This window comes from Sciurus vulgaris (assembly GCF_902686455.1).
Source record: "Sciurus vulgaris genome assembly, chromosome: 18".
NCBI classification, from domain to species: Eukaryota; Metazoa; Chordata; class Mammalia; order Rodentia; family Sciuridae; genus Sciurus; species Sciurus vulgaris.
In genome coordinates, this window is record NC_136479.1 from 34,257,750 (window position 1) to 34,285,724 (window position 27,975).

General features: G+C 60.7%; 1 protein-coding gene across 8 annotated transcripts; it reads right to left on the reverse strand.

Annotated features, from left to right (window-relative positions):
• Positions 1-1,265: 1,265 nt before the first annotated feature.
• Positions 1,266-26,856, reverse strand: LOC306650072 (ras GTPase-activating protein 4). Of its 8 annotated transcripts, none has more exons than XM_079121810.1 (21): positions 26,666-26,853; positions 22,256-22,312; positions 20,749-20,862; positions 20,312-20,373; positions 19,082-19,211; positions 16,899-16,980; positions 15,869-16,000; positions 15,513-15,604; positions 14,130-14,247; positions 13,769-13,919; positions 13,496-13,560; positions 13,122-13,234; positions 12,696-12,888; positions 12,402-12,539; positions 11,703-11,847; positions 11,238-11,407; positions 7,406-7,569; positions 6,303-6,463; positions 5,693-5,813; positions 1,881-1,945; positions 1,266-1,799 (listed from the first exon to the last, which is right to left on the reverse strand). In XM_079121810.1, the coding sequence occupies exons 1-21, from the start codon at positions 26,845-26,847 to the stop codon at positions 1,687-1,689; spliced, it is 2,568 nt and encodes an 855-aa protein (XP_078977936.1). In that variant the 5' UTR covers positions 26,848-26,853; the 3' UTR covers positions 1,266-1,686. The 8 variants fall into 8 exon arrangements, with proteins under 8 accessions (XP_078977936.1, XP_078977935.1, XP_078977937.1 ...); XM_079121809.1 differs by having other exon boundaries at positions 7,406-7,572; positions 26,666-26,852; XM_079121811.1 differs by having other exon boundaries at positions 6,303-6,438; positions 7,435-7,572; positions 26,666-26,850.
• Between the last annotated feature and the right edge of the window lie 1,119 nt (positions 26,857-27,975).

Below are 27,975 nucleotides of genomic sequence, written 5' to 3' on the forward strand. Positions count from 1 at the left end.
ACTTTGAACTTCAGATCCTCCTGCCTCAGCCTCCCAAGCCGCTAGGATTACAGGCATGGCCACTGCACCTGGCCCACCACCCCTAACTTCTGAATGTGGGTTTAAATATCCATTTGAACTTTTAACTGGATACCCAACTCTTCCCCCCATGTGGCCTTACTTTTGTGATCTTGGGCAAATTACTACATTTGCCTGATGGCTTAAAAAAAAAATCGAGCTGATAACAGCTGACAGGTGAAACATAAATGAAGCAGCACAGGTGAGACATTGGAACAGTGCCCGCGTGGAGGCCCCTGCGTATTAGCTGCAGCCACAGGCGTAAGGCTGCAGCCCGGGTCCAGCACTGGGATAGGTGAGGATCGGCAGTGGAGAAGCCTGGAAAGGACAAGGTCTCTCTGCCCTGTCTGGGGGCCTCAGGGGCCTCTTTGCCCTGGAGGGCAGAAGACTCCGCCCACCCTGCCTGGGCTGCCCACAACAGCAGCTGCCTATGGCCGTGTAACAGGTGAGCCACAGGAAAGGCACAGGTGTGGCCTGGGCATGTGGAGTGGGCAAGACGGTGACAGATGACTGTCCCCTGTCACTCCAGCACAACTCTGTGATCCAGAGGCCAGCTGTCATGGCCACACAGAGGCAATGAGGGCTCCTTGTGGGCAGCCTCTGGGGAGAGGGACTGTGGGGACTTGGGAGGGACCGACTGACCAAAGACACAAGCTTCCAGAACGCCAGGGATCTGCCCAGGAACCTCTGATGCCCTGATAGAGGGACTAGACCAGCCTGGGCCTCTGGGAAGGAAGGCGTAAGGTAGACCCTACAGGGCCAGAAATGGGCAAGGGTGGACCTTTGGTATCTGGACCTTTGGTCACCTGCCAAGGTGGGCTAAAGCCTTGGACAAGTGGTTCAGGGCCTTCTCCCCACCCGGAGCCAAGTCACCATGGCCACGGCTGGGAGCTCAGGCTGGCAGCCCCCATCATGGCCAACCCTGCCGGTCCTACAGCCTTGGCCTGGGTGCAGGAGGAGGAAGCGGCCCTTCTGACCCAGCCCTGCAGCCTCGAGGACACTGTAGACCAGGGGCTTGTGTGGAGTCTGCTTCGAGGGGACTGCAGCTGGGAACTGCTGGGTTCTGTGGCCTGTGGGGGTGGAGGAGGGGCCTGGGAGTGGAGGGGTGGCAGCACCAGGGGAGGGTCTCCTGCTCAGGTGAGGGGAAGCAAAATGGGGAGAAATGCACCGGGGATCTGATGGCAGCCCTGGGCTCTCGCCCCGCAAGCCCACTCCAAGACCCCCAGGCTCTGGCAGTCCCAGCAGGTTTATTGTCGGCTGTAGAGCACCCTGATGCCCTGCCCGAGGGGCCAGGCCATGCCGGTGAGGGGAGCAGCAGGGGTCATGGCCACAAGCAAGGGGGCATGAGGAGGCCTGGGCTCCTGGGTCTGGACCTCTCCAAGCCGGTTTTCTGGCTGGGTCTGTCCTGGGCAGGACAGGAGGGTCCCTGGAGAATCTGGGCTGCAGGGGCCATAGGGAGTAGCCAGAGGAACAGGAGCCATCTAAGTCCCCCAGAGACTTCAGGTCAGCCACAATGGGCCAAAGACCCACCCGGGAGGAACCGGGCTGGCCCCCGGGGGGAGGCTGGGCAAAGGCCCAGGGCACACCAGTCTCCAAGTGCCTGGCTGGGGCTCCGGCTCCACGCGGGGCTCACGTCTGCAGCTCCAGGAGGTGGCTGGGCTCCGAGGGGCATGGCCCGGGCGGGCTGGAGCTGTGGGCCCCCCGGAGGTCCTGCAGCACTTGAAGTAGCTGGGCCAGAGGGTCTGCAGTGGCTGCAAGCAGATGCAGCTGTGAGGCAGCAGTCAGGGTCTCAGGTAACACGCGTCCCAGGTGGAGAAACCTACCTGCGCCAGGGCCCATGGGCACAGTGCCGGTCTCTGTGTCCCCACTCAGCTCCCGATGCTTCTCCCTGGGGGTGAGGAGAGAAAGGACAGAGTAAGGGCCAGTGTCCCCATGTGGGCCTTCTGAACTGGAGGTGGCTTGGGAAGGGGGTTGACTCAGTCTATGGGGGGGGAACGTGTCGTGGGCCCTGGTCCCCTGCCACATTCCCTCTTCCAGCCACTGCCTCCCCCTGCCCCAAATGTGGGTCAACCAGAAAGCTTTCTATTTATTTATTTATTTATTTTAATATACTAGGAATTGAACCCGGGGACCCTGTTTGGTATTTCATTAAAGACAGGGTCTCACTGAGTTGCCTAGAGCCCTTGCTAAGCTGCTGAGGCTGGCTTTGAACTTGGGATCCTCCTGCCTCAGCCTCCTGCATTGCTGGGATGATAGGTGTGCCCAACCAGAAGACTTTATAAGTACCAAACTCAAACCATGTCGTCCGGATCTTGCAGGGCCTGTCTGGGAGAACACAGCCAAGTGGGGTCTGAAAGTCCCCTAGTGTCAACTGGTCGTGAAAATTTATTTTTCGGTGCTGGGTGGGTCCAGGGTTTTCTGCATGCTGAGCGTGTGCTCTATCAGAGGTATACCCCAGCCCTTAATTTCCTTTTCCCCCACAAGTTCCTTGCTCTTCACTTGATATTGACATATTTTGATGATGTTACGCGGAGCGGCTGTTTACTCTCCAGCCTGTCTGCTGGGGGGATCTCTCTGCTGACCGAGTCTCCCACCTCTGCGTGCTCTGCTTTGCTCCGGGGGTTTTTAGATGCGTATTTTCTCTCAGTTGGACTGTAAGATTGTCCAAGGAAAGCAGCTCCTTCTTTCTCCCTTCTCTCCTTCCTTTCCTTCCACACAATCTCCTAATGGCAAGTGGGAAGAACACCTGGTCTAGAAGGTCTTTAAGGGGCAGGACACAGTTACACCTGCAGCACAGCGCCCAAAGGGATTCTCCCAGGATCCTGGGCCCTTCCCATCCCATCCTCTGGGAGCTCGGCGAGCGGGGGAGCAGCCTGAAGCTCCTTACAGGCCTCCCTGTCTGCTGGAGGGACGTGCCCCGCTGCTGAGGTCTGGACCGCTGCCCCAGGGTGCTTCCCGGGCCCCACAGGACTGGCCCGGCATGCTTTCCTGCTCCTCTGGGACAGGCATGTCACTCCCTTGCCTTGTCCCTGCCTGGAACACTCTTCCCTGCTCTGCCTTCTACCAGCTCCAGTGCTGTTCGCCCCACACTCCACTCATCCCTGATTCCAGGCCTGGAATGTTCCAGGCACTCTTCTTGCTATTGGGACTGAGAACGAGACTCCTGCCCTCATGTTGCTCACATGTTGTCAAGAGATGGTCAAGGGACAAGGAGTAAGCACCAAGAAAACATATCACTTAGTTCAAGGGTGACGAGGCCCTTGGGTCAGCGGAGGCCTCTCTGACAAGGTGGCACCAGAGTATAGGCCAGAATCAGGTGAAGGGATGGGCAAGTGAACACCTGGGAGTTGCCTTTTCGGGCAAAGGTCACGGCAAGTGCAAAGGGCCTGGGGCTGGGACGGGGGTGAAAGATGAGGCTGAGGGAGGCCAGCTAGGGTACATGGGGCTTGCGGCCAAGCCACCAACTTTGGAGTTTAAGTGCATGGGTGGCAGAGGCTGGAAGCAGGCAGTGATCCATTTGTTCTGGGTCTCAAGGCCTGAGAGCAGATCCTGGGAGGCAGCCAGAGAGACAGAGAGGAGACCCAGGCAGTGGGAGAAGGGAGAGGCTCAGGCTAGAGGGAGCAGCAGAGGGACCTGAAACGGACTCAGATCTGCACTCAGTGAAAATGTGGAGGCTGGGAGAGACGAGGGAAGTGGGCACCTGGGTGGCTCAGATCTGCAGCATGCCCATCCCAAGGGCGGAGGAGAGGGAGGAAGACAGACCTGTGGGATCGTGGGGGACCCGCCCTCCCTGGTGAAGGATCCGGGTGGAGATGCCAATAGGCGGCTGGTCAACATGGGGCCACCTTGGGACCACTGACCAGGGATGGGGCAGAGGGTCGGCCAGGCTGAGGGAGCCACCTACTGCCAGGTCATGAGGATGAAGACAGCATGGTCTGCATCTGGTTCGCGGGGTCACCTGTGACCTGGACAAGGACAATTTGGACAGGGCCCGACCAGATGGGCTGAACAGAGAGTGGAAGGAGGGATGCAGGGACACACCAGGGTGGCCGGGGAGGCCAGGCAGACCTCATTCCTGGACCCTGGGAACGTGACCAGAAGGGACAGAAGGGACTCTGCAGTGTGACCGAGTCGGGGACCGTGGGGTGGTGAGAGGCCTGGGCGCTCCAGGGGCCTGCATGTCATCACAGGGTCCTCAGAGGAGGGTGGCAGGAAGGGCGGAGAAGAGGACAGAAGCAGGGGCTAGACAAGCAGCTGAAGGGAGGGGACAGATGCGGAGCTGGGACAAGTAGCTTGCGGAAGCTGAAAGACACCAGGAATTGGCTTCTCCCGAGCCCCCAGGAGGCGCCAGCCCTGCCACACCCCGACTTCGGCCCGTGAGACAGATTTTGTACTGCTGGCGTCCAGAACCAAAAGGGAAGGAATCTATTCCTTTGGTCACAAAGTCTGTGGCAACTGGTTGTTGAAGTCACCAGAAATTAACACAGCCAGGAACCGCGGACAGGAGGCTGGGTCGGCAGGGGCACTTCCCGGGTTAAGTGGGGATAATGGAGCGCCAACTCGGATGGACAACCGTGTTAAGTGGTTTACACAGGACAGCAGGCGGGAGGGCGGGTTCCAGGCTGCCACTGTGGGTCCAGGCGGGTGGACTGCAGAGCACGCCTAGCACAGGCACCTCCTGGTGGGGGGTGAGGCCAGTGAGGAAGACACTGCTGTCATGGTCACAGCCTAGCCTGCAGGTCAGGGCCACCGGCCAGCAAGGCCCTTGCAGGCCACCAGTCCCTACCCAGTGCTCGACCGCAGCCCAGGGTGGAGCTGGCACAAGTGGGTTAGGTTCAGTGAGGACAGAAACAGGGTGGGGTGGGCAGGGGGCCAGGCTCACGCCATCAGAGAGGAGGTAGTCGCAGTGACGAGACTGCTGGGGACGGCCGCCCTCGGGAACATGGATGGACAGCGTGAGCTCCGGGGATCTGTGGGCAGAGAAGAGCCCTGGGAAAGGGGAGGCCCAGGCCCACTGTGCCAGGATGGAGGGCACGTGGCTCCGGGAAGCAGTCGCCTCACACACACGGTGCTGCCGGGCTGCTCGGCGGGGCACTGAGTGGATGGGGCCCGAATGCCCTGTGCTTCAACTTCGATCTTAAAAGCATCCTGTTTGGGCTGGAGCGTGGCTCAGTGCACGGCACGAGGCTAGTATGCGCCAGGGCCTGGGTTTGGTCCCCAACACCACAAAAAAAAAAAAAAGAAAAAAAAAAAAAATATATATATATATATATTTTTTTTTTTTTTTTAAGAGCATCTTTTCTAGACTAACTAGGGCTGAGAGCCACTGGGTCAGTGAGATGGCCAGGAGCTCAGGGCCGGCTGAAGGCAAAGCCTGTGTTCTGGGGCCACCACGGAAGGTGAGGCCACCACGGGCAGGAAGCAGCCCTGGCCCTGGCGCTACGAGAAGCCAGCTCCTGTTTCAGACGAGCCCTGTCCAGACATGGCTGGGAAGCTGGGAGGGTGCCGGGCCCCGCAGAAGGAAGGTGGGCAGCCACGGCAGAACGGCGCCCAGCCCAGCTCCAGCCCCGGCCTGGCCCCTGCCCAGGATGTGCTGCGCTTTGTGGACCTGCTGCCCCCAGCGGGGCCTCCTCACCGCAGCAGGTCCTCCACACCCAGGAGGTGCCGGCAGATGAGCTGGGCCTCCAGGTCCTGGTCCAGGGGGTCATTCCACTCCTGCAGGGTCACCCGTGCCCGTGTTTTGTCACAGCCCCGACCTGGTGGCAGAGAGAGGGCAGTTACTACAGCCCCAGCACAGCCACTGCCCGTGGCCCCGCCCACCAGCGTCCCCACCCTCTGGCTGTGGCAGCTCATGTGGGCTCCCGACCGTGGGGTGGGTGACAGGAGCGTGGATGTGGAACATGCAGCCAGGGAGCTGAGCCGTGTTCCGGAAGGCCGCCTGCCCAGGAGGTGCGCGAACTCAGAGCCACCATGCGGTGGGCCGGGGGCTTTGTGCTTTGAATCGAGCTGGCCCTGCGACCAGCTCAGCTCCTCAGAGCCTCGGCATGTGCACCCACGCACGCCACGCACGCCACACGTCCCAAGCCGCCTGGTCGTGGAACCCTGGGTTCCCAGAGCACCTGGAAAGCTGGCTTCCCCCAGGGTTGGTCCCCTCCGGTGGCTTCCCAGCCAGGCTGACGAGGCCAGGCTCGAGGGCCCACAGCAGCGGGGACAGAGGCAGAGCGGGGCCGGGCCTCCCCTCCCACCTGTCTTGTCCTTCTGGTGGCAACAGCTCCACTTGTCCCCGCGGAAGACGCCAGGGTGGTAGGCACCCAGCAGGCCAGGGTTGTTGACGCTCACCTTCCGCAGCGCTGACAGCCACTGGTTCAGCTCGTTCATGCACTGCGGGGACGAGGACCAGAAGTGACTGCCGCAAGATGGCTGCCCCCCGGAGCTCCTGCCACCTGGACACCAGGTCCCCATCTGCCCACAGGCAGCGTGGAGCCCATCAGGAAAGGCCACTCTTCCCCACGGGACACAGCCACGCGGAGCACGAGGCTGGGAGGGTGGAGCGTGGCTCAACCACAGGCTGAGTTACTCCCCGGGCCTTCCAGAACTGCCAGCTATTCACGGTGGCCCTGTCACCACCTGTCCCCTGTGGCTCTGGACCCTGACTGAAAAGGGAGCCCTGGAGGGCAGGCCCTGTGGGACGAGGCTGTGACTCCTTGGCGTGAGCCGGGACTGCTGCTCCCAGGAGGAAGCCAGGCCCTCCCCCCGGCCTTCCTGCTGGTCCCAAGAGCTCTGCCACCCCGGCCACGTCCCTGCTCAACGGCCACCTGCCAGGGCCTCCCTGGCGACCCCGCAACCAGCAGAAGCCCCCTGGCTCTTAGCACCCCTCACTCCCTTCCAGGCTGTGTTCCATTTGACATTTAAAATATTTACTGGTCCACCTTCTCCCCTGGAATAAAGGCAGGGACCCTCTTCACCTGCCACTGTGTCCCCGCACCTAAAACTGTGCAGAACCTAGTAGATGCTCAATAAAGTTTGTGGGGGCCTTGGGGTGCCAGGGGTGAAACCCAAGGCCTCGACCCTGCTCAGCATGCGTTCACCCCTGCACTGCACCCCAGCTCTTTGGTGTTTTTGAGACAGAGAGTCGCTAAGTTGCCCAGGCTGGCCTTAAAGTCACAATCCTCCGGCCTCAGCCTCCCGCGTTGCTGGGACTGCGAGTGTGTCCGGCCATGCTCAACTACGGTAAATATTTTTTTAAATGAACAAAGGGCTCAACAGGGCCACCCAGGAGCTACCCGGATGCCCACAGCATGACACAGGCCATGGTGCCCAGGGACTCAGACCCCAGATACACACACACCCTCCTGGAACCCGCTCCTGGGGCTGCACCTTGCACTGCAGGTAGGCAGTCTGAGGGCGGCCAGCGTCGTCCGTGTAGATGACCTGCATGACGTGCGAGCTGCCGAAGCTCTTCTCCTCCACCTTTTCTGCTGCCCGGATGTTGGCGAGCTTGATGAGGGTGCTCTTCTAGGACAGGCAGGGGAAGGGAGCTTGCTCAGGGCCCGGCAGGGGCCACTCCGCTTCCGGTCTCTGGACATCAGCCTCCCCTTCTGCAATACCAGGGGCTGGCATGGGGGACCCAGGATAGTGACTGCTCCCAGAGTCTACTGGGTGACCAACCTCAGCCAGGACCCAGCACAGACTGACGGTGCCCAACACCTGGCCACGGGAAGGGGAGGAGCCTGGTCCCCTGGGGCTCTGGGCAGGCCCTGGAGGGTGGATCTTGGGAGCAGTGTCTGGACCCAGCGTTCCCAGAACTCCGAAGTCGCGCATGCCGTGGGCCAGGGCTGTGCCTCGTCCACCTCACCTCTGCTCTCCTGGGCTCTCAGAGTCCTTTCCAGCCCCACCCCAGCCATTACTGGATCTGAAGACACACCTCGGGGACAGAGAAGCTGCAGATCTAAATACCCACATTCTTGAGGGATCCCCAACCTGCCAAAGCCAAATCTCCACTCCCACCCTCTCACCCCCAGCTCCGTGGGGTTTTTTGAGACACAGTCTTACTATACCACCCAGGCTGACCTCAAATTTGCAATCCTCCTGCCCCGGCCTCCTGAGCAGCTGGGATTACAAGTGTGCACCAGGCTCCTCCCTGCCTCTTGAATACCCTCCCGGAGGCCCCAGGATAACGCCCACCCTCCCCAACCGGGCACCCAGCCCTCCGCCCCGCTGGTCTCAGTGACAAGCAGAGCAGCAACACACTCCTTGCAAGGAGCAGGGGCACAGGCGTGAGCTCTCTCATGGCGGTGTCCTCCAACCAGCCCAGAGAATGTGCAGACGGCTGGGGTGTGCCTGCAGGAGGGGAGGCAGAGGGGAGGCAGTGGGCCAGTCCTGCACAGGGACCCACAGGTCACGCCCAGGAAAGGGTGGAGCTCTATGTCAAGGAGGCCACTGGGCCCTGACTTGTGGAGAGGGTAAAGTTTCGTTGAGGATCCAGAAACTGTGGGGGAGACTCCAAGGATGGCATCTGCACAGAGCTAAAGAAACTGGCCAGCAGGAGGCCAGGGACAAAGGACCAGAGGAGACCTGCTCAGAGCAGAAGGGCTGGAAGAGTGCTGCAGAGGCAGGTGCCCAGCGTGAGACAAGGACCACAGGGAACAGCAGGTCAGAGGGAAGGTGTGCAGACAGTGAGATGCCACTGCAGTGGAATATTACTCAGCCACAAAAATGAATGAAAGTCTGTCATTTGCAGCAACAGGGGTGGAACCAGAGGACATTGTGTTGAGTGAAATAAATCAGGCACAGAAAGACAAATACTGCGTGTTCTCACGTATAGGTAGGGGAAAAGAAGCCATTATAGCAGGAGAAAAAAAAAAAAAAAAAAAACAAACAGGGCACACAGATGTGAAGAGGCTGGTGCACACACCTGTAATCCCAGTGGCTCAGGAGGCTGAGGCAGGAAGATCGAGAGTTCAAAGCCAGCCTCAGCAAAAGCGAGGCCCTAAGCAACTCAGTGAGACCCTGTCTCTAAATAAAATACAAAATAGGGCTGGGGATGTGGCTCAGTGGTCGAGTGCCCCTGAGTTCAATCCCCAGCACTTAAAAACTAAACTAAAATAAAATAGAGTGGCTTGGGAACTTGCTCTCTGAGCAGGCTGTCACAAAAGCAGAATGTGGGCCTACCACAGAGGCGACTGTTAATGGAGCACACCCTCCTGGCCTGGGGAGCCTCAGGAACAGGACCCAGGTTCTGCCCCAGCTGCTTGCGAGCACTGGGTTTATTAGTGTGACCCAAGGAAGGACCCAAGGGTTATGCTCAGAATCAGAACGAGAAGATCTGAGCCAGCTAAAGCTGAGGGCAGATTTACACAAGATCAAGCTTAAGAAGAAGAAATACTAAGCCCTGCTCTTAATTTTTTCTTTTCTGAAAAATAAAAAATAGATTACTTGAGTCTCAGAAGATTGAGTTTGAATCTATTATGAGATGTAACAGTGACAGAAGATCCAAAGCAATACTAACTGAGAGATGGGAGCCAGAATCAGGGAGGTGGTTATCCTCTCTGCTCTCCAGATAACACAGTTCCAGACGCCACCGTCTAGGAGAGAACTTGGCAATGAGAGCAAACAAGAGATGGAGAATGGGGAGAAAGCTCAGGGGTGCTGGGATTCTGGAGACCCCACTTTGGTTTATGATCTCTGCTACATTAAGGCAGAGCAGTCGAGCCAACATTAAAGAAAGCAGACTTCAGCTCAAGGTAAGGAACTTTCTAACAGCCAGCTGCAGGACGGAATGCTACGTTGATGATGGTGAGCTCCCTGTCGTCATCACTGGTGGCTACAGACAGTCTTTTGGCTTGGTGGGGTGACCCATGCCCCAGACAAGCTGGACAAGGCAATCTTCAAGATCCCTCCCAGAACTGAGATTCAGCAATTCCACGTCCCTGCCTCTTTCAGAAAGCTGTTCCTGGCTGTCCCAGCCTTCCTCTCTAGAAGTCTTCATGAGCCCAGTCCCTGGTTGGGACCTGGTTTACTCCTGCTTCAAACAGGTTCCCAGAACTCCAAAGCATCAGCGCCACTAACAACCATGGAGTCTTGGGGCTCCCGGCTGGCAGTCAGCAGCATGGTGGGGAGAAGCAGGGTGCAGGGAGGTACACATGGACACAGCTCAGTGCCACACCTGAGACTTCAAACAAGTCCCCTCTGAGGTTCTGAACCCAGGTTTCAGTGATTGGGAATATAACACCAGCCATTGGGCCAAGCAGCTTCCAGAATGGTTGAGATGGAGCTCTGAGTGTTTCTCACTACTGCAGATCCCTGGGGAAGAGGAGGGCTTCCCGAGGGCAGTCAAGGGAAGCCCTGTGCAGGGCAGAAATTACACTGTGGCCTCAAGTGTCTCATCAAGCCATCTAACCACCTGCCAAAGGTTGATGATGGGAAGACGCGGGGTCCAGGAGGAAATCGTGCCTATGAGGCAGGATCCTTCGATTCTGGAGGTCAGGAGTCACTGTGGTAACCTGAGGGGTCTTTGGTAGGGGAGAAGCGGGGCCCCTCATCTAGTGGGACCCCTTGATCATTTCCTCAACCAGCTCCTTCGCCTGCCCCAGCCCACACCCACCTGCTCAGGGATGGGCACAGCACCGCAGCTGGGGTTAGGTAAGCCATCAAGGGGTCAACGGGTCCATCAAAAAAGCATGCTCTCAGCCCTTCTTGGGATAAGGTTAAGACACTTGGAAAGACTGTCTCCTTAAGTCCCAGCAACCCAGCAAACAGGTATGATTATCCCAAATTTACAGGTTGAGACACCAAAGATCAGAGAGGTGACACTTGTCCTATGTTCACAGGCTGAGCTAGGGCCGAACGCCTGAACTCCATGCCTCCTGGATCCTCTCAGAACCTTCAGTTCCTCTCTGCTTCACAGAAAGCGCCCCCCGGAGCCCCCCAACCCAACCCAGTGCACCTGACCAAGCAGCCAGGATTGGACTCGCAGATGCTGCTTCTGCCTCATGCCTGGGGCGGAGGCCTCCATCCTCCCCAGCTTTGAGTGACAGGGTAGCTGACCTGCAGCCCGAACACCAGAAGCCCGGCTAGCCCGGCTTCTTCCACCCGCGCAGGTGATCCATGGGGTGGGCTCCCGGGAAGGGCACAGGTACCTCCTGTGTTCCAATTCATCGCCAGCCTCCCTCCTTACCCACCTTGGAGCTGGGCGTCTTGGCGAAGCTGAGGGCCTCGGTGGTGAGGGAGAAGTGGAGCTTCTTGAAGGAGGAGGACGTGAGGGGGCCCTTGCCCTTGGTCCTGTGGATGAAGAGCGTCCCCTCCTTCACTGGCGGTGCCTGCAAGCTCAGCGTCCGCTGCAGGTCCAGCTCTGCAGCCGGGGAATAGGGCGGAGCAAACGTGAACGCGAGGCTGTGGGCGGGGCCGCGGGCGGGGCGGGGTCGGAGGGAAGGTGAGCCCGAGGCCAGGGCAGCGGTGGGCGGTGCCACAAGAGACACCAGCCCCCATGGGTGGAGCCATGGGCCCAGGGGCGGAGCAACGTGAGCAGCAGGCGGTGGGGGCGGCGGTAGGTGGGGCCAAGAGACAGGAAACCGTGGGCGGAGCCACCGGCCAGGAGGCTCCAGCGGCGCAAAGAGAACCGCGGCCACGCGCAGAGCAGGACTCACCTTCCTTCTCCTCTATGTCCACAAGCTTGGTGATGAAGTCCTTCAGCTGAGCCACACCCTGGCGCACAGTGGGCTGTAGCGGCTCCATCCAAGCTTCTTTGGCCCTGGAAACTGGTGTGTCCATGTTGCCCACGTTCTGGACCGCCTGGGGTGACAGCAGGAAAGACCAGGCTTTGCGGAGTCAGGGACCTGGCCACTGTACCCCACCCAGGTCTAGCCCGAGGCAGAAACAGCAGGGACCCTGCCCATGGACCCGCCCAGGTGCTGCAGATGCCCAAGGGTGTGTGGATCAAGGTATTTAACGCCCTTTTTGGAACCTAATAATGAAGACGACTCGAGCCCAATCTGTTGGCCTTCCTCTGCAGGTGTAATATCAGACTGCTGGACTGGGTGCCCAGCCCCGTGGTGGGCAGGCAGTTGCAGCCTGGGAGTAAGTAGAGCGGATTCAAAGGCCTGCTTCACCAGACAGGAGTGGGGTTTCCTCTATCCCTCAGCAAGCCGTCCCCTTATTTATGAGATGGGGCTCAGTGGGGTGACCACGAGAAAGTCTTGTAAACTGTGAAGTTCAGTTCCATCAAAGAGTCAAGGGACCTGGCCGCAAGATCCTCCCAGAGCCAGTGGGGGTCACACTGTGGTCCAGGTCAGTGGCCCTATTTAATATCCAACCGGCTATCCCGCCTCTATCCCACAGGTCCGCACCTTGGCCAGCAGAAGCAGTGTACGGCTGGTGCGGGCGTCCGCGTGCCGCTCCCGCAGGTGAAAGAGCTTGGGCGACATGATGGCGGGAGAGAAGAAGCGCAGGCACAGGAAGCTGGTGACTGCGATGAATGGCACGTTCTGGAGGGGTTTGGAAAGTGGGGGTGGATTGCCCCTGGCCCAGGCTCCTAACAGGCCGCTCCCTCGTAGCCTCGGTCCCGCCCCCACTCCGCCTCCGCACGGATTTCTTTCCCCACCCAACCAGCTCCGCCCCAGGCCTGCCGGCAGGGGGCGCACCTCGTACTGGGCGCTGGGAAAGCGCTCGCGCACGCGCCGGAAGAGCTGACGGAAGGTGACGCGAATCACCGCGGGGCATGCGCGAACCGAGCGGCAGAGCGCGCTCAGCAGCGCCCCCAAGTGGGCGCGCAGTGTCTGTGCGCTCTGCTCCAGCACCTCGGCCTCGGTCTGCGGGCGGTGCAACCCCGAGCACCTGCGTGGGCGGGGGCAGGTGGACAAGACGGTCTCGGTCAGCGCCCGCACACGCGGGGCTTACCGGGACTCCCTGAGACACGGGAGCCGAAAGGCATCACGCGAGACACGGGCAGTGAACACACATATGGGCAAAGCAACGACCCCTAAACCCAGGCAGGAGGAGCCGTACACAGACTTGCAGACAGGCCTGATTCCCCACCGCTGCGCCCCCAGGCTTGCCACCGGCCTCACCCTACATCCTTAACTTCCACTTTGCTGGGGTCCAGCTCCACGTACTTCTTCTCTTCAAACACCCGGTCGATGATGGGGCCCAGGACGCCATGCAGATACCGCATCCCCACCACCTGGAGGCCACCGTGAGCCACATTGATCACGTCTCTACGTCCAGCTGCCCCCGGGCTATCTCCCCACCACCCCGTGCACCACCTGCCCGCACTATCTGCCCAGGATGGGGCCAGATACACAACCAGCGCGACTCAACAAGCTGCCCCTCCAAGTGAGCGAGTGAAGCTCTTGGCTTCATGGGCTCCACGCACTCAGAACTGGCCTTTGGACCCTGCGCCAAGTCATCTGTAAGAAGAAGATGGTGCGCCGTGTGACCTCACCTTCAGAAAAGACTCCATGGACTTGGAGGCCAGAGAGTTGCTTCGGAACAGGGTGTTGGCCTCACCTATGAGCAGAGGTCCCGTGGGCAGAGGGCTGGAACAAGGCTTGGGGGGGCAGGAGGGCAGAGGACCTTGGGGCTGGGGACTCTAAGTGGCCCCTCAGTAAGGGCCTCCTTGCCACCTCTCAGCCCTGTCCCTCCTCTGCTGGACCCACCAGCCTGCTGAGAAGGACCCCCCCACCCCTGCCCGGTGTCGGCTCCTCCCAGGCCTCACTGGTTCGCCCCAGCTCCAGCTGGAAGAGCAGGTCCAGAAAGTCCTTGGCTAGCCCCTGCCCCAAGAAGAGCTTGAGCAGGTTGGTGGCCACCTCCTGGCGACGGTCAGTGCTTGTTGTCTCCTCAATGATGGGAATCAACTGCCCTGGGCCCTGCAGGGGGCAGCAGGGGAAGGCAGGGCTGGGAGACTGTGGGGAGCCCAAACCCTCCACTCCAAGGAGCTCAGAGCATCATGGCAAGCATGGCAGGGCAGGGCCCTGGACACTGGCCAGCTCCACGTGCTGCTCTGCTGGGTGGGTTTAGGACAGGCAGGGCAGGTCCACCGTCCCTGGACCCTCCCACCTCCTCCCAGTCCCCCTCACCTGGGTGCCCAGCTTCACCTCCCGGCACAGCAGCTGCACCAGGGGCTGGTAGCAGCGGGAGGGCAGCACCGTCTCGTCCTGCAGCCGCACCTCCAGCTGCAAGGAGCCCAGGCTGCCCCTGGAACGGACGGCCTGTGACCTCTCCACCAGGGAGGCAGGCGGCCCTGGGCAGCACCCCCACCCCCCAGGGACTTGCCCCCCAGGCCGGCCTCTCAGTCTCTGCCCCTGAAGTTGCCCTGCCCTGGCTCTGCCTGCTCTTCTGTCCCCAAGGCCCTTCCTGCCCTATCTCATGGGAACTCCTTCCTTCTTCAAGGAGGCACCTGCTGCCTCCAGGCTCCCGTGGACCCCAGGCTTGGCTCAGGTGGGCATGCCAGCCTCCCCCACCCTGAAGCTGTAAACTCCCAGGTGAGGCCAGGGGCAGACAGCCCAAGACAGAGCACTTGCCTAGCATGCGCCAGGCCCTGGGTTCGATCGCCAGCATCGCAACAAAACAAACTCCCTGAAATGGCTTCATATCTACGCCTCACCCAGGAAGCAAATCCCCAGTCCCCATGACAACCTGCCAGGGAAACTGAGGCCCAGTTGTCACAGGAGATCTAACCTCCAGGCATTCTGCTCAGACCCCTCCTGGTGAGGGTGCCCACCATAGCTTAACCTCCCTGGCTCCCACCGCCCTCCTCCCACAGCCCAGGGTCCAGCAGGCTGCCCGGCCAGCCCCCGCCCCACACGCAGGAGAAGCTGTCAAGCGAGACCCTGGCCAGTTCTATGGACAGGCCTTGGGCTGGACACACCCCCAGCCACCTGCTCCTCCCTGTTAAGGGTGTGGATGGCGGGGGGCGTGGACACCTTCTGCAGGGTGACAAAGCAGAACCAGCCAAGGGGTGCAAGCAGGCAAAGGGCTTCCTGGACAGGGCTGCCAGATTCAGCACAATAAAAACACAGTTAAATTCAAACAGTTTTAGTAAAAGTATCCTGAATATTCCATGGTCATTCTTATACTAAAAAAGCATTTGCTCATCGGAGTTCAGTTTTACCTGGTGTCCCACCTTCTGTCTGGCAACCCTGCACCGGGAGACGCCTGGGGAGGGGGCTCAAGGGTTATGACTGAGAGACTCTGACTCCAGGTTTGCATGCAGAGACGGCCTCAGAGGAAAGCATCTGAGGGCTTGTTCTAGAAGCCGCCAGAAGGCAAAGAGAAGCTGTGCAACCCTGGAGCTCAGACCACTGGCTGAGGGCAGGACCGGGGGACGGGAGAGAAGGGCCTGGCCTGGCTGGCGAGGGTTGAGGGAAGCCCCCGCCAGGTCCCCTGCCCATCTCCTGCCTGGCGGCCAGCAGCCAGCTCTCAAATCCCAGCTGGCCCCAGGGCCCGCTGCCAGCACTCACTCGCCCCGCTGGCTCTTAGACTGGTCCGGCTGCAGCCGGAACCAGCCCTCCTCCTGACGGGCTGCGCACAGTCTCTGGACGCTGACCACCACCTGGGGGCAGGATAGACGGGGGCTGGGACACTCAGGCCTCTCCCCTGCCAGGTACTGTTCTCTTAGGGGGAAGGGCACTTCCAAGGGTGCTTGGGCACTAGCGGCAGTGGGGAGCCGTTGCCGGTCCTGGGCAGTGCCAGGCTTCCTGGGTGCTCCTGTCTGGGGAAACTGAGGGAGGTCCCTGAGGGCAGGAGGGTGGGAATGGATGCCGGGTGCAGCCTGGGTGTGTGCGTGTGGCTTGCACGGGGAATGGAGAGGTGTTACCTTGCCCAGGAAATCATTTCGGCTGACAAGGTCCCAGTCCCAGGCCTCAATGCACAGAGCCTCCGCAGCCCCCTCCTCCAGCTCGAATTCAAAGGTCTCATTCCAGCGAGGGTAGCAGGATTTCTTCACAACCTGGTCAGAAAGGGGCAGGCAGGGGTGTTGCTCACTCCATGGGGCTCCCCAGGCCAGGCTAAGGGCAGAGTCACCCTTGACACCTTCCCTGGCTCTACAGTAGCATACGTAAAAATTTCCTGTCCAAAGCTGGGCATGGTGGTGCACACCTGTAAACCCAGTGATTCAGGAGGCTGAGGCAAGAGGATCACAAGTTTGAGGCCAGCCTCAGCAATTTAGTGAGACCCTATCTCAAAATAAAAACTAAAAAGGGCTAGGAATGTGGTCCAGTGGGAAAGTGCCCCTGGGTTAATTTCCAGTACCAAAAAAACCCCCTTGGGCTGGGGTTGTGGCTTAGTAGTAGAGCACTTGCCTAGCATGTGAGGCACTGGATTTGATCCTCAGCACCACATAAAAATAAATAAAATGTATTGTGTTTACCTATAACTAGAAATATTACAAAAAAAGTCAACTTCCTGTCCAAGACCCCACCCACTTCATAAATGGGGAAATCAAGGCCCAGAGTGGGAAACAGATTTATCCAAGGCTGCACAGCAAAACAAAAATGGTATTGTGAACCTGGATCTCAACACCCTCCCCCAGGACGTGCCCACCACCCTAGCACTTCCTGGAGGTGCCAGGAGGAGGATGGGAAGCTGGAGGGCTCCTCAGCTCTCCCCATTGCTGCCATCTCCATCCCTGCCTGCCCTCTCCAGCCTGGCCAGGCATGCAAGGAGTTGGCAACAGAAGGGCTGGGGCCTGTGCTGTCCCCAGAGGGGCTGCCCCACTCCTCTGAGCCTCCTCTGGAGACTCTAGTTTCAATCCGTCTTCTCGGATGGTGGAGAGGGGCAGGTGGCACCCGCAGGGCAGGCAGAGTCCCTGAGCCTCCTCGGCCCTCCCAGCCCACCGGCCTCCTCACCGTGGTCTCCTGCGTCCGGCCATTGTAGTGTACTCGGACAAAAGGGTCAGATGCACCATTTCGGTCCTTTGGGGCGAGGTCCCTGGTGTGGGATGGGGACAACAATTCACCCACTTGTCACCTGGAGTACCCTGCCCCAGCCTGTCATCACTTCAAGGTAAACACACCAAGCTGGAAAGGCTTGGGCTCATCCTGTCCCTGGCAAGCTGGCTCGGACAGCACCTGTCCCCTTCCTCAGCTCCTGTTCCCACAGCTGTCCACCCATCTCCCCCCATGGCCAAGAATGCCCCAGCTTGAGGCCACAGTTCCTCCTGACCTGGCAGCCACAGACCAGCTGGGGCACATGGCTCTGGGGTAGGGCAGGGGGAGTGAGGCCCGGTCACACCCCAGCATGCTGCTCCCTGGACAGTCCTGGGCCTGGGCACCCCACAGAGCCCATCTCCTCGCCAGTACGGTGGAGGCGAGACCTACCCTACTGAGGCCTGGTGAGACCCCAGCTTCTAGAAGGCCTGCCTGACGTCCCTGGCCTGAGGTGGGTGCTGTGCACTCAGGACCAGTCACCCTCTCCTCTTTCCACAGGTGGCTCTTTACAAAGCCCAGATCTGGCCCTGGCACCACCGGCCCTGGAGCCCCTATGGAAGAATACAACCCACCCTTCTTTCTGCTATAAACCCCTCCCGCCTGCTTCCTTTTACATATTTTAAGTTTTAAGCCTCTCCTGCCTACCTTTCTTTCTCCTTTAAAACTGTTTAAGGGGCTGGGCGGGTTGCATATGCCTGTAATCCCAGCGGCTCAGGAGGCTGAGCCAGGAGGATCTCGAGTTCAAAACCAGCTTCAGCAACTTAGCGACCCTAAGCCACCCGAAGCAACCCCAAGCAACTTGGCAAGACTCTGTCTCTAAATAAAATACCAAAAAACAAAACAAAACCAAAAAACCTGTCTAAGGGCCTGGGGAACAGCTCAGGGCACAGCGCTTGGCCAGCATGGTAGCCGCCCTGAGCTCCATCCAGCGCTGCGAAGACAGGACAAAACCCAGCTGTCTAACAGAACTCCAAGGCCTGGCCCTGAGATGCTGCCCAGCGAAGGAGAAAGTGTTCTGCTCCCGGCAGCAGATGAGCCTCGGGGCTCCAGCAGGAGGCGCGAGGGAGGAGCGTAGGGAACAGGTCCCCTCCCCTCACTCTGAAGAGGCCTGGACCCCCCCACACCCCCTACCAGGACTTGCTAAGAAGCCAGCACTGGGTCCCCCACAGTCGCAGGGAGGAGCGGGCAGGGAGAGGCGGGCTGGGGGGGAAGGGCTCCTGAGCCCATCGCCAGGGATGGGGACTGGCGCCAGGGAGCAGACGCCTGCAGGTCCCGGGGCGCACATGAGTGTGTGTGCGCCCAGTGGGCACGCCAGCGCCCCAGACGACCTGGTGCCAGGCAAGGCTGAGAATGGAGGAAGTGGGTGGGCAGGGGCTGGCTGGCCAGGCTGAGTCCAGCCATGTCCACTGTGCCGAAAATAATGCAGAGGCAGCCACAGGATGCCCGAGGTGTCTGTCACCCATCCCACACCCTCACCGCAGAGGGACATCTTCCTCCCCGGGTGGGGCACCCTGGTTCAGGGTGCTCCTGGGGGCCGCCCACTGGCCCAGAGATGGGCCTCCAGGCAGAGGTCAGGAGCCAGAGGGGAAGGCGCTGCTTGAGGAGCCTTGTGTGACTCACGCCAGACGGGAGCCCGGCCTACAGCTAAAAATACCCTGCGGGCGGCGGGGGCTGCCCTGCTTCAGGTGACTCAGGCCCACAGCCACCCAAGCTGGTCCTCCAGGGAGGATGGCCCCACCCAGCAGGCACACCCCGCTGGAGATCCTCCACCGGCACCTGCACAGCCCCCAGGCCAAGTTCACGCTGGGGAGAACCGGGGAGCCCAGCCTCAGTGCCAGAGCATGGGGAGTCTGCGCTCAGTTCAGGGCCCCCTGCGCCCCGTCCCCTGTCTAGGCTGCCTGGAGCCCCCTGTCAGGACACCCTCCCCTCCCTGAGGGACCATGCCGGGTGGAGGTCACCCAGGCAAATTCCTGGAGTCAGGACAGCCCCCAGGCCCTCTGGAGGCAAGCGCTGCTGGGAGGAAGCCCAGGATGGGCGGGCAGGAGGGAGGCGGCTCGCCCAACCTGAAGGGACCTGACCGCTGGGCCCTCCCCACACCTCACCTGGCCTCCAGCACCGAGCAGCGCAGCCGACCACCTGGGGTCCCTGGCACCACCTCCAGCCGCAGGTGGATCTCTCCCTGCACCTCCTCGTTGGGGTCGACCTCCGCCAGGTGGGCCCAGCCGGTGAAACCTGCGGGGTGCAGCTCAGCCAGGGGCCGGGCCCCCCACCCCCGCCCCAACCCCAGGCCCTCGGAACCTCTCAGACACCTGGGAGGGACGGGCAGCTAACCCGGCGACAGCGGGGGAAACTGAGGCTCAGACGCTGAACTGCAGCAGCCAGACGAGAACCTACGTGGGTGACCGGGGACCTGTGACCACACTGCCCTGCTGTTGGCACTCGGTGGTCCTGACCCTGACCTGACCGGTTATGGGGCCACCTCTCTGTCCTCAGTGTCCCCACCTTAAAACAGGAGGACAGAAGCTCATCCTAGGGCTGCTGGGTGGATTTAAGGCCCAGACAGGGAAGCTACAAGGGACCCCACGGACAGCATCACAGGGGCACTGGACCCCAGAGGGGCTGCTGGGGCTGCGGCAGAAATGGCCTCTGGCCTGGCAGGTCATGAAGCTCCATGAGTCAGCACAGCCTGCTGCCCCCACATGCCCGCCTGCCCCAGGCTCACAGACAGGAGCAGGTGTGCACCAGGGGAAGCCCACAAGAGGGTCACAGAGGCTTGGGCAGCAGAGTCTGAAGCACCCAGAAATTCCTAGTCTGAACTCCTTGTCTGAGGAGACAAGCCCAGAGAAGGCAAGGCCTGCCCAAGGTCACACAGCAAGGCTGGGGCAGGGCTGACACTAGGAAACAAGGTCTGCATCCTGGAATAATCCAAGGGGCTCTCCAGCCTGGCTCAGCCACAGGCTGAGTCCCCAGGCCTAGGACCGACCGCAGGTGGAGGGGACCCCGTGGGGTACAGCAGCTGGCTGTATAAGCAATGGAATATAAGGAGGTCCCTTTCTCTGCCTGCAGATCCCACCACTGGCAGCCCCCTCTTTGCCCCAGGGAAGGTCCAGCCCCAAGCTGGGGACCCAGGATATACAGTCGGAGGTACAAAGGCTGGCCAGGGGCCCAGGCTTCTGGGGAGGGTGGAAATGGCTCTCCCTGAGCTCAGACCTGCAGAAGCCCAAGGAGACAGCTTTGGCATGGGCGGGAGGCCAGGGGCTGGCAGGCCGGTGGGGGCGGGGAGGGCAGGCAGGGAGGCCGGAGCCTGCGTGGATGCCCTCTGTGGATCTTACCCTTAGGGAGAGAGGCCAGGGTGTCCCTTGTGAAGCAGACCTTGCCGATAACGTCGTCCCGGCTGGGGGTGGAGAGGGAGTCAGAGCTGTGCAGGACTCTGGTACCTGCGCCCTGGGAGCCCAGCACCGAATCCCACAGGTTCAGGACCCCCTGTGGGGAGCAGCGAGCTCCAGCCACCGGAGCCGGACCCTTGACCTCTGTGTCTGGATCCTGGGCTTCCTGGTGGTGCACCATGTCTCTGCCCGTGGACCATCGTGTACACCCACACAGGTGCCTACCGCGTGCCCGGGGCCCATTCCGCACCCATGCCCTGCTGCCCTGTGCCTACAGGCACACAGGCATCGCACTCAGGCCCTGCCCCTCTCGGGCCCACGGCGGACTGGAGAACCACAGGTGGCCACACATGGGCCCAGCTGCAGAGCAGGGGCCCACCCACCTGAGGGCATCCTCGTCCATCACATAGAAGGCCACGGCGTAGAAGGTGGGGGGCAAGTGCACTTGGTACTCCTCACCCCAGAAGGGGCACAGGGTCTTCCACACAGTGGCTGTCCTAGAGGAGAGGACCCTCAGCGTCTGCCCAGGCACAGGGCGAGGGCAAGGCAGGCGGCGGGAGTTGAGCCCCGCCTTCTCCACGACTCCTTCCACCCAGGGACACGGGAGGTGTGTCGGATACTTCCCATCTCATTCCCCGTCCACCACCAGTCTTCACTCCCGACCTTCCTCTCTGTCCCGACTAGTCCCATAGTTGGGAGCAGCTGGCCTTGGGTCACACAGCAGGGAAGCAGCAGAGCAGAGACTACAAGCTTGGCACTGTGGCACATGCTTATAACAGCGACTCGGGAGGCTGAGGCAGGAGGATTGCAACTTTGAGGCCAGCCTCAGAAACTTAGCAAGGCCCTAAGTGACTTAGTGAGACCCTGTCCCGAAACAAATAACAAAAAGGACTGGGGATGTGACTCAGTAAAGTGCCCCTGGGCTCAATCCCCAGTGCCAAAAAAAAAGGGGAGACTCCACACTTGATTTCCCAGCCTCACCCAGCTCTGGCCAAACCTCTAAGATCAGAGCCTTCAACTCCTGGGATTCAGCAGGGCATGTGACTGGGGGGAACCAGGCTCGGGGGACCCTCTCCCTGACCACTTCTCAAGCCATGCGGACTCTGCAACCTTGGTTTCCTGTCTCTACTGAGATGACCAGAGCCACCACGACCCTTTCCAAGCTTTGGTCTGGAGAAACGCTGGGCCGCTGCTTGCAGAGGGGGAGGAACTGAGGGTCGGTGGCCGTGGTTAGGGTCACCAACGGCCACTCCAGTGTGCGGAACAGTGGAGCCGCCCTGGTCACCACCGCAGGCAGGAGTCCGGGTGAAGGAGGGAACGGATGGCAAAGAGCCGGCGCAGCGATCACAGTTACTGAGCCTGAGGCTCGGTGGCCTTATCTGTTGGTGGGGCTTCACGATGGTGTCCGGCTCACTGTCATGAACTAAGTGCCAGCAAAGGCTTGGCTCCAGGCCAGGCGGACACACCGCTCCACAAGAGAGCAGTGTGAGCACGCATCACCATCTCTCTCAGGGCCGCAAAGACTGTGAAGACCAATGGGCAGGGGCAGGGCGGGGCCGGGCGCCCAGGGGGCTGCAGAGACCAGCATTACGGTCAAGCACTGGCAAGACCAGTTACAGGCGTGTCTTCTGGTCTTTTTCTTTTCTCTTTCTCCTTTTTTCATTTGTGTGTTTCTTCTCTTTGTGGCCCTGGGGATGGAACCCAGGGCTGTGGGCGTCCAGAGCAGGCGCTCTATCATGGTGTCACATCCCCAGCCCACAGGTGGGTCTCTCTCAACTCCTAGCTGATGTGTCAGGACCCCATGGTGGTGCAGGGAGTTAGGGACTCTGGGAGGAGCAGGGGACTGGAGAGGGAGCTCAGGGGCCCTCAGGCCCCGGGGCAGGGCGGTACCTGATGATGGGCTCGTTGTCCACCTTTACGATGCAGTAGGGGTCGCTGCTGCCGTTGCTGTAGGACAGACGGATGAAGGGCGGAGCTGGCGGGGTGGGGCCTCCTGGGCAGCCCCGCCCTCTGCCGGTGACCCTGGGAAACCCAGGGAAGAAGCGGAGGGGCCGCATCCTGGGCTGGAGCCCAAAGGCTCCTCAGGCCAGCACATGCCCCACCGTCTCCTGGGAGAGGTGGCAAGGGAAAGGCAGGACCCCCACGAGCTCCCTCCCTGCCCCACCTCCACCTCGCCCCAAAACGGTGCCCAGGCAGCAGCCCTGGCCACCTCCCAGCACCCAACCCTCAACACGAGTCTAGCCCCTTACTCTCTCCCCTCTGAGGCTTGGCTCCCACTGTCCCCGGCCCCCTCCTCTGCCTCAGAGGCAGATAGCAAGGGCTGCCACCTGCACTGTCTGCCCCCAGCCCTGGGAGGGCCTCCTCCACCTGCCAGCGCTACCTGAGGATGGGGACCACTTCTGTGTCCCCAGGGCCCAGGACAGGGCTTGGCACAAGACAGGGGCCCTCTAGGTGTTCACTGAATGATGGGTGAGTGGGTGAAAGAAGGAAGACGGGAACAGTTCCCTGGCCCTATTTGGGTCCACCAGTCTCAGATGGGTGGGGGGCTCATGGGGGGTCAGCGTGCTGACTGGGCAGAAAGGTGGAAGGTGCCCACTGCCTCTGGAACTGTCCCTCAGGCCTGGCCTCCACAAAAAGGAAGTCTATTTATACACTGGAGGCTGGGGAACTCCGCTGCTACTTCCCAGTTCTCAAGAGGGGCTCTTCCGGCAGAGGACTCCCTGAGCCAACAGCTCCAAAGGCCCTCCGGACCTAGGAAATGTCCGCCAGCCTGATCCCGCCTCTGGAAAGAAAGCCCAGCAAGGGCTGGGGAGATAGCTCAGTCGGTAGAGTGCTTGCCTTGCGAGCCTGAAGCCCTGGGTTTGATCCCCAGTACCGCAAGAAAAAAAAGAAAGAAAGCCCAGCACAGGAGCGCTCAGGAAAGGCTAGCACCACGGAGACTCTGCCCTCCGCACCCGGAGCCACCCCCCAAGAACCCCGCCTGCGCCTGTGAACCAGGCTGCATCCCACCAGCCCGGAGCAGGACAACTCCAGGCCTCAGCCAGGCCCCTGTGCACTCTGGGCCGGGCTAGGCTGCATACCCCAGAGCCACACTCAGAAGCGGCAGGCGGAGGCCTAAGAGCATCTTCAGGGCTGTGTCCCACCATAGTGTCCCCTCTGCCCTGCTACTGCCTGCTGGCCTTGGGGCCCCTCAGGGCAGGGGACCTGTTGAGCTCCCACTCTGAATGGATGCAGGGATGAATCGCGAGGCTGGCAGGAGGGGTGGCTGGATGGACAGGAACTTGTGGGCAGGACCACAGCGTGCACAGGACAGAGGGGTGGGAAGGGGCAGGGTCAAGAGAAGGCTGAGGCCAGGTGTCAGGACCTGGGCCCAACTGTATTCCCTGGTGGGTCTTGGGACCTATCCCCTGCCTGTGTCCTCCACCTTAGGGAGACCCCTGGGCGGGTCCCTCTCCCACTGCTCACCCACACAGTTGCCACTGGGCCAGTCTGGCTCCTATGGGCCTCTATATTTAGGGCCTTGGCAGTTTCTAGGCTGGGGAAGAGGAAAGAGAGGGCAAACCCCAAAATAGCCCTGGGCCTGTCCCCAGGGCCACTGGGTGTAGGAACCAGTGGGTCACTGGTCACTATGGGACCCAGCTCCTGCCCCTGACCCAGGTACTGGGATGGACACCGACAGGAACAGTCAGAGGCAGCTCTGAAAGCTGCTGAGCATGGAAAGGCAGCTGTGTTCTGCGTCCTGCAGAGAAAAGCACACCAAGGAAGTGGCAGGAGGCAGGGGGCAGCTGTGCAAGGAGGGGTCCCTCTGCATGGAGGCTTTACTCAAGCTGGGCCACCAGGGAGGTAGTGAGCTGCCCGTCCTCAGAGGTATGCAACTCTGGTTGGCCAGGACGCTGCCTCAGGAGATGGGCCAGGGCTGGTGAGGCCCTGCGAGGGGAGCACTCCCCACCCACGCCCGGGATCTCCAAGCCTCTGCAAGCCTTGTAGCCAAATACTCTGCCTGAGATCTTGAGGCTCAGCCCCAAAAACCCCTTGGCAAGTCTGCAACCTCCATTAGACCAGGAGCTCCGCCAGTCAGAGTGGGTTTGAATCCTCACTTCTCTGCTCACCACTGTGGGACCTGAGCCTCAGCTTCCTCAGCTGCAAACACAGGAATCTATCTCACAGAGCTCACGGAGTCCTAGGGGAAGGTCCTCTATGGACCAGGTCCTTCCAGCCACCCACGGTGCCAGGAGGAATGAGTCAGTGTCTGCCCTCACAGCTGGAGGGGACAGGCAGCCCCTGAAGGGACGATTGCCACACCAAGGGCTTCCTCCAGCTGACCATGTGCTGGAGGACAAGAACAGGAGCCAGGACCCTGCCCGGGCACCAGGGGAAGCCCTGAGGAGTCTGAGAAGGCCCTGAAGGATGGCCAGGAACTGTCTGCAGGACTCTGAAGGCTAAGAAAAGCAGAAAGCCCCCAACCTCAGGGCGTCAGAGCTGTGGCCCCAAGGTGGGGGGTGGAGTTCATGAGATGGCTCAGGAGCTGGGTTCAAGCTGACAGGTTAGAGTGAACACAGGCCACCTTGGGGAAGGCAGGGGCGGGGCATGAGGAGAGGAGAGGGGCAGCCAGGGGGAACAGGGTGAGGAAAGACTCTGGAGGCAAAAGCAACAGGATTGGTGATCCTTTCCTTGGGATGGACATCCTTTGCCCAGAGTCCCTAGGCTGTGCAGGGGACAGGGGACTCCACATCTGGCCTGCCAGCTTCATGGCTCTGGGTTGGTGAGAGCCCAGAGCCTGGCACTAGGGCCAGCTGCTGCTGGGTTGGGGAGGGAGGTGACAGACGAGGGACTGTTCCTTCCAGCCGCCACCAACCAGAGGAGGCCAAGATGACCTAGTTATCAGTTCCAGGGTGGGGGTGCTTAAAGGTGGGGCTGAGACCCTTCTAGAAACCCTTCTCAGGCTCACTGGCCTTCCACCCCCAACAGACCTCATTCCTAACTCCCACCCTGCCTCCTCCCATGCACAGAAACCCACCACAGATCGCCTGCCCCCTCCACACACACACCATTGCCATGGCAACTGCTGAGCTCGGCCTCCTCAGGCCCAGGGGGCCTTGAACTGGAACGGCTCCCGGTCGCTGAGCGTGCTGGGAAGCTTACCAGGGCCACTGTCTGTGAGTGCCAGAGAGATGCCCTAGCTCCCCCCTGCAGGCTCACCACTTCTCTGCATCCGGGAGCCTCCTGAGGAGCCCCAGGGACAGGAAGGGTCCAGCCCAGCAGACTTTGGACCCTAGGCCTCCTCTGGGCTCCCCTTTCCTCCCTCTTCTTCCAGAGCCCCTCCAGCTCTGTGTTTTGCTCCTCTCCCTCTGGGGGATCTCAGACTCCTGGGACAGAAAGGGAAACGGAGGCTTCCCGAGCAAGGTACTGCCTACCGCTGCACAAGAGGAAGCTGCGGCAGGGCCGAGATGGGGAGCCCAGGGTCCTGCAGCTGAGCCCTGGGACACAATGAGAAAGGTGGGCAAGCTGTCCCTGAAGCCCCCCCAGATCTGGCCAGGGACCTGTCAGTGCCTGACTGTCAGAGCCCTAGACTCAAAGCCTTGCTCTGCTACCTGGAGCCAGGATTTCATGCCTCTGACTCGGTTTTCTCATCTGTAAAATGGAATGGTGAGCACTGAGCACTGGGTGGTTGTAGGGATTAAATGTAGGGCTCAGGCAAAGCTGAGGGCACAAGCAGCGTCCACCATCAGGAGCCCACACCCTCCTCATCTTGCACAGTCCTGGCTTTGTGACCTGCACCCAACTCTTAGGCCAGTCTCTCCCTGTTCAAGTGCACAGCAGGAAGGCCCCGGACAGCCCCGGGACCCAGCGCCTGTCAGGTACACACTTTGGGGTACTGTAGGCTCCGGAATTAGGGAGAAAGATCCCTATTTCTAGGGGGCACCCCACCCCTTCAGTCACACCCCGGGCAGTTCTCCCTACATGTCACCCCGCGCTGGATCCTGTCCTATCACAGCCCCTTGCCTGGTGAGCTGCAGTTCGCTCCCTCCGGTTCCGCTAAGCCCCCTGGCCGATCCCGCCCCCTCCTCCGTCCCCAGCGCTCAGTGGCATTCTCCCCCTATTGCCACCCCTATCCGATGCCCGCAGCAAATCTTTCGCTGTCCCCATTTTCCCTGCCAGTCCCCCTCCGCGGCCTCAGTCGCCACGCCCTCACCACCGCTCTACTTGTGGGCGGGCCGCGTGGACCCCGGAAAGGTCAGGCGTAAGGGGGACAGCGCCCCTTCCCGGAAAGTTGGGGCGCCCACCCCTGGCCGCGCTCACATGTCCTTGGCGGGCAGGTTCTTCCCCTCCACGATGCGGATGGACAGCGAGCTGCGCTTGGCCATCGCGAGTCCGTGTCGCGGGGGCCTGGCGGGTGGAAGCCAGACACCAGGGTCCGGGGCAGCGGGCGGGCGGCCGGCCGGGAGGGGAGCGCGGGGGCGGGGGATTCGCTTCCACTTCATTCACCCCGCCCCCGCCCCCGCCCCACGTGCGGGGGACACTGCGCTGGACGGGCCAATCAGCGGCCGGGGTTCCCTGGTGGGGCGGGGCCGGATCCAGCAGCTGCGTTCATTGGCTGTGTCGGGCGAGGGCGTGGCCTGAGCGGAGGAATCGACCCCTGGCGGGCTCCGCTGGGGGGCCTGGGTCTCTCCTGCAGGTCTGAGTCCCCTGACGCCGGGTCCCAGTGCAAGTGCCCCAGCGCGCAGTGGGGAGTGGTCTGTCCGTGCTAAGGGACGCACGGGCCAGGGGACGGGCGAGGAAGGGGCACTTACAGAGGCCCTGCATAGACAGGTGTGAGTCTAATGAATGAACGATCCGACGAATTTAGCAAACAACGTCGTGTGTGGGTTAAACTCGGGAGGCGGTGGCAGCCCGGGAAGCCCAGAGGTCTTGAGAACCCCAGACTAAAAGATCTGGATTGTTTTGTTTTGAGCATCGCTTTGGGGAAGGGGGTTTTCTCTCTTGTCATTGCATTTACTACTCTTAAACCTTCTGCCGTGGGAACCTAGTTGAGCAACGTGCTCTGGTTTTCCGAGGGAAGATTACCTGCCGGAGATCAGGAGGTCACACAGGTGGCCCCTGGCAGGGCCAGGCTTGGCCTCCGCAATATACGATGACCACAGGGGCGCAGACCTTCACGAAGACCCAGTGCCAGAGCTGAGTTTCTGGAATTGTCCATCTTTGTAGTTCCCTCCCCAGTCTGAAGATTGTTATCCTGGGCATGGTACAGCAGCGACTGGCCCTGGGCAGCTGTGACCCCTCCTCGTGTGGGTCCCCTTCTTCCACATTGCCTTAAGTCTGACCTACAGACCTACGGCCAAAACAGCTCCTTGCTGAGTGGCCCTGGGTGACTTCCTGAGCTTCTGTGGGCTAGTTCCATTTCATCACTTGCAAGGAGGTGATAGACAGGAGCCGCCACACCTGTCAAAGATGTGCAGGAAATGGTGTGTGTGTGTGGTTTTCTGTTTTCCTGATTTATTTATACACCACTTACACACTCTATCAAATTCAGAAGATCTTGAAGATTGGCAGTGAAAGTCTCTCTCCTCTCCCATCACACACATTGGCTTCCCCAAGGCGTTCACCGTTCC